At 39.2% G+C, this 8,690-nt stretch overlaps 2 protein-coding genes across 2 annotated transcripts; one reads left to right on the top strand and one right to left on the bottom strand.

The window, feature by feature from the left end:
* The first annotated feature begins 33 nt into the window (after positions 1-33).
* LOC105673237 (protein HID1) lies at positions 34-5,763 on the top strand. Its single transcript, XM_012368736.2, has 12 exons — positions 34-239; positions 489-848; positions 1,004-1,057; positions 1,143-1,366; positions 1,491-1,732; positions 1,871-2,101; positions 2,216-2,341; positions 2,517-2,773; positions 2,888-3,131; positions 3,296-3,441; positions 3,547-3,719; positions 3,838-5,763. The coding sequence occupies exons 1-12, from the start codon at positions 174-176 to the stop codon at positions 4,058-4,060; spliced, it is 2,346 nt and encodes a 781-aa protein (XP_012224159.1). The 5' UTR covers positions 34-173; the 3' UTR covers positions 4,061-5,763.
* Positions 3,800-8,598, bottom strand: LOC105673240 (uncharacterized). Its single transcript, XM_012368740.2, has 4 exons — positions 8,456-8,598; positions 7,903-8,146; positions 7,481-7,682; positions 3,800-7,156 (listed from the first exon to the last, which is right to left on the bottom strand). The coding sequence occupies exons 1-4, from the start codon at positions 8,544-8,546 to the stop codon at positions 6,803-6,805; spliced, it is 891 nt and encodes a 296-aa protein (XP_012224163.2). The 5' UTR covers positions 8,547-8,598; the 3' UTR covers positions 3,800-6,802.
* Between the last annotated feature and the right edge of the window lie 92 nt (positions 8,599-8,690).

Below are 8,690 nucleotides of genomic sequence, written 5' to 3'. Positions count from 1 at the left end.
GTCGTCGTCTAAAAAATTAATATATATATATAGTTCAGAGTAGTTGTCACTTGCTGTCACTGTCACGATACAAACATAGTGATAATGGTGCCCATTTGAAGAGCATCGACGCATTTTTACTTCTCTTTTGCTACAATATATCTTAATTGTTATCAGTGATAACAGCGAGCATCATGGGTAATGCTGACACAAAATTGAATTTCCGGAAAGCCGTGGTGCAATTAACGTCGAAAACTCAGGTAAAAACAACCGCTTGTTTACCTGTCCTATCAAGTAACATATGATCGGTTGACAGGTAGATAGCAAAGCGATTTTTAATGAAACTGTTAATTTTTAATAAGAACTAGTCACAAATTTACCCAAATTTAGTTTTAATTTATTAAAAACAGCTATAACATTGATGTATTGTATTATTTGATAATGTGAATATTTTAATTATATTATTTTATTATATTATTTTAATTCTTTATTTGTTTACGTACTGACAGGTAATTGATTCTGCGGATGATTCATTCTGGGACCAGTTTTGGTCCGAGAATGTGACCAATGTTCAAGACATCTTCACTCTGATCCCGGCTCCAGAAATTCGTATATTGAGGGAAGAGACACCTTCCAACCTGGCTACATTATGTTATAAGGCAGTTGAGAAATTAGTCAAAGCGGTGGATAATAGCTGCAGGACTCAACGGGAGCATCAGACCGTTCTGAATTGCTGCCGTTTACTCACACGTTTGTTACCTTACATATTCGAAGATCCTGATTGGAAGGGCTTCTTTTGGTCCAGCTTACCTGGCAAGGATGAAGAGGAGAGCTTGCCACTGGCGCATTCTCTGTTAAATGCACTCTGTGTAAGAGACACTTAAAGCAAATAATTAAACATTCCATAAAGTACATTTGAAATAAACTTATAAATTTCACAAGTTAGTAATAAAATTATTTAATTACAAAATTATTTTTTACGCGAGGATATATTTGAAATAATATGTGCTTTTATGTATTTTAGGATCTACTGTTTTGTCCTGATTTTACAGTTGCTACAAACAGGAAGTCAGGTCCGGTGAGTTTTCATTAGTTATTTTGATAAGAGTTTTGATGAGAAGAAGAAAGCGCAAAACATGTAATACATCATCACATTTCTGCAGGACAAAGCTGATGAATTGCAGTCGATAGACAGTTGTGAATATATCTGGGAAGCAGGAGTAGGTTTCGCGTACTCCCCACCGAGGTATCCTATTCTGGATTCGAATCGTACGGAGTTGCTGAAACTCCTGTTGACATGCTTCAGTGAAACCATGTACAATCCGCCGATGGATTTGTCCATCACGCCAAACAGATGGATTCAATATTTGACCAGCAGTGAAAACAGGTAATTTATTTTTATTAATCACTGCAACATAAAATAATAACGTGTTTAGGAAAATATTTCTATACTATTCGATTTTTTATTAATAATTAATTATAACATGTCAATCATATTCGATTGCTCACAGACATGCTTTGCCTATGTTCACGTCGCTACTGAACACAGTGTGCGCCTACGATCCCGTCGGTTACGGCGTGCCGTATAATCATCTGTTGTTCACCGACTCCTTGGAACCGCTTGTCGATGTTGCACTACAAATTTTAATCGTGACTTTGGATCACGATACCACTGGTGGAGCGCCATTGGAAGAGGGAGCAGTTGGAGATAATTTGTTCATCAATTATTTGAGTCGAATTCATCGCGATGAAGGTACTTTGACGAGATTATCTAACGTTTTTCTAAAAAAATGTCAATTTTTTAATAAAATATAAATTTATATAAGCGTAAGAAATATGACAAGCTTAAGTACTGAAATGTGTTGCTTTTAACTATTTTGTTTTCCCACAGATTTCCAATTTGTCTTAAAGGGCATCACCAGGCTGCTAAATAATCCATTGATGCAAACATATCTTCCTAACTCGACCAAGAAAGTACATTTTCACCAGGAGCTGCTGGTTTTCTTTTGGAAGATGTGCGACTACAACAAGAAATTCTTGTATTACGTGCTAAAAAGCTCAGATGTCCTCGAGGTTCTCGTGCCGATACTTTATCACTTGAACGACTCGCGTGCCGACCAATGTAAATATTTATTTTCCATTTTCTTGCTCATTTGTTCACGCATAACCAATTTAATTCAATCGTACGATAGTTTTTTTAATCGGGTTGCCCATTTTAATTTACCCAATTTTTCAGCACGAGTCGGTTTGATGCACATTGGCGTATTCATCTTGCTTCTTTTGAGCGGAGAACGCAATTTTGGAGTGAGGTTGAATAAGCCTTACACAGCTACAGTGCCTATGGATATTCCTGTTTTTACAGGTAACGTTATGCAATAATTGATAATGATAAGATTTCTCAACAGCTAGTGCAAATATTTTAATTAATTAATATTAAAAAAATTCTTTTCTATAAAAATGCAGTTTGCTGTCCTAGTTTCATTAAATACGTTTATATTGTTAATTTTCTAGAATGTAATTGAGATCTTGTTTTTCAGGAACACACGCCGACCTCTTGGTCACTGTATTTCACAAAATCATCACGACTGGTCACCAGAGACTGCAACCGCTGTTCGACTGTCTTCTGACGATTCTAGTCAACGTCTCGCCGTATCTTAAAACGCTGTCCATGGTGGCTAGCACAAAACTGTTGCATTTGTTGGAGGCATTTAGCACGCCGTGGTTCCTTTTCTCAGCGCCCACTAATCATCACTTGGTGTTCTTTCTGCTCGAGATCTTTAATAACATTATTCAGGTAATGTATTCATGCGAAATGTGTTCTTTTGCGTTTAAACAAACAATGCAGTTTTCGATTACATATGTTACAAAACGTAAAGTTGGTTATTTACGCCGCTTTTTCGACTTTCAGTATCAATTCGACGGAAATAGTAACTTGGTCTACACGATAATACGCAAGCGGCAAGTGTTCCACGCGCTTGCGAATCTGCCCAGCGACTGCAACACGATCGCAAGGTCCCTCAGTAAGAGACAGCGTCGTCACGTACCTGCCAGCACGTCCAATGAGAACGTTAGCGAGACTGCGATGGAAGGATCACATCCTGCGCAACCCGCCGAGCCCGGCACCTTGAAGGCGTCCTTGTTGGAGACTCCCGGTGAGTCTCCAGCCAAATAACTCATTAAGTGGAGATTTACATTTAAATATAAATACAGTCTTGACATGTTTTATATTTTTCTGTAATACTCTGTTTAGTGAGCAATTTTTTTTGTATAGAATTTTAATTTTTTTTGAAAGCACATATATCTGTTGCACTGACAGGTATCGAGAATATGACGGAGAAGGAATCTGCGCATCCGCTGAGTCCATCGGCGAGCGTCGATATCGGCAAGTCGATTAGCAATGGATCAGAGAGCAAGACGGACCTCACGGAAGAATCCACGCCTAAGAAGAATTCCGTGGTGCCGGTAAGAGAGCGTTGTTCCCAATTCCAGATTTACAGATAAATAACTGACATGGAAATAAAAGTAATTGATTTGTATTTGAATGATCGAAACTTGTTGGATGCCTAGAAGGGTGGTATTCGCGTCGCCGAGCAAGCAAACTCCAATAACGTCAACAACGTGAATCAGTGGGTGCCGTCCAGCGACTGGGTGTATCAGTGGAAAAGCAAACTCCCGCTGCAGACCATCATGCGATTACTCCAAGTGCTGGTGCCGCAGGTCGAGAAGATTTGCATCGACAAGTGAGTCCTCGATCAATCAATAAACTTGCTTATCACTCATTCTTTTTAAATTATTCATGGAAATAACGTTTTTACCATAGTTTTCAATATATATTTTTTCTTTTATTGATCTTGCCAGGGGACTGACAGACGAGAGTGAGATCTTGAAGTTCTTGCAACACGGCACTCTAGTCGGCCTACTGCCTGTACCGCATCCCATTCTCATCAGACGATATCAGGCTAACGCCGGTACAACCGCGTGGTTCCGCACATACATGTGGGGCGTGATATATTTAAGAAACGTCGAACCGCCCATATGGTATGACACAGACGTCAAGCTATTCGAAATTCAGAGAGTTTAGATAGTAATCGCTAGAGATTCGCTCGAAATACTGTTTTATTGGCAGTGCGCAAGAAGGTGAGTTTCATCGAATTCTTGTGTATACCGCGTGTGGCGCCGTTCCTATTAACATTAATTGAAATTTGAGAAAAGAGTTTTCTTATTTTTCTCAGCTTTGAAAAATCAATTTTTAAATAAGTAATGATTTTAGAGCATTTTGAAATGAATTTTATCGAGATTTTAGAAAAGTGTGTGTTAGAATCTTTCGATTAACTGGTCGCTCGTATCCTTTTAGCTTGTTCTCTTTGGTCGAATCAGTTTTTAGTAAGCAAGAAACTGAAAGATGTGGGAATATTAATTGAATATCGTTTAACTTCGATCAATGTTCACGGGAACGGCATGTCACGTTCTCATTTCCATCAATTAATTTTTACATAGCGGGAGCCTCCGAAATGTTTTCATCTTGATGTAACATATACTGCATATAAGATTGTAAACATGGTTTGCAATCGGAGTTAGTGATTTATTATTATTATATTCCGAAGACTGTAACTCTCGTTTGTATCATAGTAATATATGTATCACCAGTTAGTAGAAGAAACATATCGTCGATTTTACGAAAGAATCCTCTTCGATCGAGTAGAGAAAACCTGATTACAAATTTGTATTTTAAACTTTACTTACGTATTTAAGTTTGTAAACATTTTATTCCTGTAAAAATTATGATTCGTTTTTTATACTTTGACGTAATTCGTTATAATTTTATCAACGACTCTCTCTGATAGAAATATTTAGGAATATTGTGTGATTACTTTCGGGAACATTCCATGACTATTTCGTTAAAACCGACGATATATATCTTGTGTAGAACGATTAGGATCGGAATTAAAGAAAGTCACCTTTCGCGACGTGTACATGAAGCTGCGCTTTACGGAGGAAGGATTTTATTCGCCCTCGCATTATCATCGTCGTATGTTTCGCGTATAATTGTAAACTAAAGTAACACGCTTATTTATACTTGAATTAATCTCACGCTTTCGCGAAACTGCACCTGTACCATAAAGTTGACAGAATTTTCGGGTCTATTCTTGTTAACTAAACTCGCGCGGCAGCGTCATGTGGCCTTCCTCCTCGTCTCGCGAGCGCGCGAGTCCGTTTTTAAGAGTGTAGATAATAAGAATAGGCGTGATCGAAATACTTTCTTGGACGAAACTTCGCGTGACGCGAATCGAGACTGCAATTTTCTTAAACTGTGACGTAATCTAGGAGCAACGGATCTTAAATCCGCCTGGTCTTTTTAACTGCAATTTCTCTTATATTTTCTGCAATACAAAGTAAAAACGAAAGTATTCAGATGTTAAGAGAGAAGAAAATAGCGGAATGTATTAGAAGCAAAATTTATACTGTCCAATTTGATCGTGTTTTTCTTTCGATCTCAATCGAACCGATCGAGAATATATTTTATCATCGTGTAAACAAAGATGGAATGAGATTCCAAGTAACTTGACAAGTTTTTTCCGGCTTTATACTTTAATAAAGTGGGGTTTGAGTTTCTCTTTCGAATAAACGTGCGTTGTTAAATGCAGTTAGAAAGGACGATAAATTTTGTACATCACAGTACGGTTGCGACTTATATTTATGAAGAACATTCAAACGGGATCTCACATTACTATGTATTATATATGTAATTGTCCTCTCTCTTAAATATACAGAGTTATGATGTAAGCGATCATTTACACGCGTACATACACACACACATTCTCTCTCTCTCTCTCTTCCTCTCTCCAACACACGCATTCACAAAAAGAAATATAAAATCGTGTTACGTTTCGCGCGCGCGACAGCTCTCTAATATTTTCGCATTACATGTAGTAAACTATCACGAGACACCGTGTGCGTGCTTATATATCGTGAAGCACGCAACGTACACCATATATATTTATGATATTCGGGAACGAGCGTGTTTGGCGAACAGGATGTTACATCCGAGAATTGAAATTGAATGTCAAACGCGCCTGGTATAGAATACGCTCTATGGATGATTATTTTCAGCGTCGATTAACTTTGCCAACGGAATGTCAGCGTGCATATCTTCATGAAAGGAGAAAAAAGTTTAAAATTCTTTTCTCTGTCGCAATCGACGCTGGAAATAGTCATTCTATTGCTATTCGATGTACCGTAAACAATGCGCGTGTTTTGCAAATTTCACACCTCGCACGCCTGAATTTGTGCGCTTCTTTTTTTTCCTATCGCGGATATGTGTAAAAAGATACGCGTTTTACGATAAGAATGTAAAAATAATAAAATAATCGAACGCAATGATTCTGCAGATTTTGGAATTACGCATATTCGAATGTTCGAGCGGCGGCTTTGCGAAAATTCTGATTGGAAGAATCAAATTGCAAACGGAGCGGATTTCACCGAAATTTACGACAACGCGCTGCGGCTATAAACCTAAATGTATCTCTTACGCAGTTAAGTATAAAAGATTAGAATACAGTCCGCACCGAACACAAATTCGTTAGTGGAACGCGAAGCCCTCCGTAAACCGTTCACCGGTGAATATCGCTGCGCGAATCTCTCTCCTTCCCGAACTTACCTCCGATGTGTTGTCGATGTGTTATCATCATTGCACTCTTATCACAGACGTGAAAGTTGTCTAATCCTAGAGAATCGATTTGTGCCGCTAGACACGAGAATGTCGAAGGAAGAAGTCTTAGATGAGCCGCTTGCGGCTCGATTTTTTACGCCGGGGTCAGTGATTTCATCGTATGACCTTGTCGTAAGAGGGTGGCGGCGCCTCATCCAGAGACGCAGGCGGCGGCGGCGGCGGTATCAGAATGGCGATGTGATAAGGTGGCGGCGGTGGGTTTTGCCGCATAGTCATCGTCGGCACCGTCCCCGTCGCTCTGCCGATCACGCCCTCACTGATACCGGACGCGTTCGTCAAGGCGACGAAGGGGTGATCCTCTTGCATACGGACGCTGTGCTCTGACCGACAGCCGTGATGATGATGATGATGACTGTGACCGTGGCGCCGGCAGAAGATCGAGTACAGGCATGCCGATAGCAGCAGTATCAGCAGCCCACAAAACACGAGTATCTCCAATCCCGGTCCCTGTGGCGTGCAGATAAGAGATAACTGATTAAAGAAAGAAGCGAAGAGAGAAAGAGAGAGAGAATGAGAAAAATTAAATTTCTGATTGGAGTTTTGGGAATCATAAAATTAAGCTTATCTTTAGTTTTAATACATTAATACTGCGAATTTTGTAAAATGTCATTATTCATCGTAACTTTCTAATTTTTAATATCTTACAAATTGTTTTAATAGAGCCATTTTTATGAAGTCTTTAAGTAATTTGAAATTGACTTAGGTTTTTATATAAATTTTTTACGTCCGATATCTTTGTGATCTTTAAGTTAAATATATGGTTGCACTCACCCGATAACCGAAGTAGAATTTGGCAGCCGCCACGAAGAATGTCGCTAGTACGAAGGTAATCCAGACACCGCAACGAAGTCGATAGCCGGCCAAATCGGCGTCGCTGAATTCGGAGAAACCCAGCAGGCTCCTGTTCGCGCCATTCGTGCTGGTCACGTTGGACACGTTAGACAAGTTGTTGCTAGTCTCGCTGAGAGCATTGCTGCGAACAATAAATTAAATAAGAGACGATTTATCGCAGATTGCCACACATCTTCCTATTAAACTCACAAACTGAGGGCGAATCATTTATAATTAATCTTTCTTCTGATAGATAAGTGAGTCACCCTGTGTATAAGAAGAGCATGTTCCTCTCAGAATATCTTCTCTCTCTCTCTCTCTCTTTCTTTTACCGTAGACCTTTTTGTGTTTTCATTAATTACTTGGGGATGTTGTTCAGCTGGACGAGCTGGGCGGCGTTGAGCGACGATGAATTGTCGTGACGATTCTCGTTGTTGTGGATTCGCGCGGACGTCGTCGTCGGCCGAGTGACGATGCTTCGGCAAGAGTTATTGATATTACTAGGTCCGGCTGATGATGCATTCCCCGCTGTGAAGTTACCTGTCAGGCCCTGGAATCGATGCACCGGGGTTACCATCTGCCTAAGCTCGCCACGGCGCCGACGGTCTGCAAATACAAGCAATAAGTAAATAAAAATTACGATTAAACATATAATTGAAAAACTGCTTTTTTTCTCATGTAAAAATGTTGATTTGTTGAAATTTTATTCATTCAGAAGAATTTTCTACAATTTTCTTCAAGTTAATCTTTCAAATTTATATTTATTTGATTCGTAGAATTGCTTGTAGATATTTCTAAATTATTTAGGACGGTATATGACAGTGATAAAAAATTCTTTACATTTTTACAGACAAAAGATTTTTTTGGTATTTTGGAAATACTTGAATTTATATATTACTATATTTTAATGCTTACTGGAACGTGTTTTAGGCACAGGTGTGGCAGGGTATCGGCGGCCGGTGAAGCCGTAGTACCTGCCAGCCGGTTTGTTAATCCAGAAGTGCATCAGGAAGTCACTGTAATGAGCTCAGAGATCCATCGCAGGCTGGCGATGTATATGGAAATGATCTTCTATCAATGTTTGAGCATTCTTCTCAATACATGACTTTTTTCCTCATTTAATTTAAGTCCTGCTGCCTCTGGCACATAC

The sequence above is a fragment of the Linepithema humile genome, chromosome 6, assembly GCF_040581485.1.
Source record: "Linepithema humile isolate Giens D197 chromosome 6, Lhum_UNIL_v1.0, whole genome shotgun sequence".
Taxonomy (NCBI): Eukaryota; Metazoa; Arthropoda; class Insecta; order Hymenoptera; family Formicidae; genus Linepithema; species Linepithema humile.
Note: the sequence above shows the minus strand (reverse complement) of the source record. Positions and strands in the feature narration are given on the sequence as shown.

Coding starts and splice junctions, on each gene's coding strand:
- LOC105673240 (XM_012368740.2), bottom strand. CDS start 8,546: ATGCACTTCTGGATTAACAAACCGGCTGGCAGGTACTACGGCTTCACC. Junction 8,147..8,455: donor TGTGCCTAAAACACGTTCCA/GTAAGCATTAAA, acceptor TTGTATTTGCAG/ACCGTCGGCGCCGTGGCGAG. Junction 7,683..7,902: donor CAGCTGAACAACATCCCCAA/GTAATTAATGAA, acceptor TATTGTTCGCAG/CAATGCTCTCAGCGAGACTA.
- LOC105673237 (XM_012368736.2), top strand. CDS start 174: ATGGGTAATGCTGACACAAAATTGAATTTCCGGAAAGCCGTGGTGCAA. Junction 3,132..3,295: donor GTCCTTGTTGGAGACTCCCG/GTGAGTCTCCAG, acceptor TTGCACTGACAG/GTATCGAGAATATGACGGAG. Junction 3,720..3,837: donor GAGAAGATTTGCATCGACAA/GTGAGTCCTCGA, acceptor TGATCTTGCCAG/GGGACTGACAGACGAGAGTG.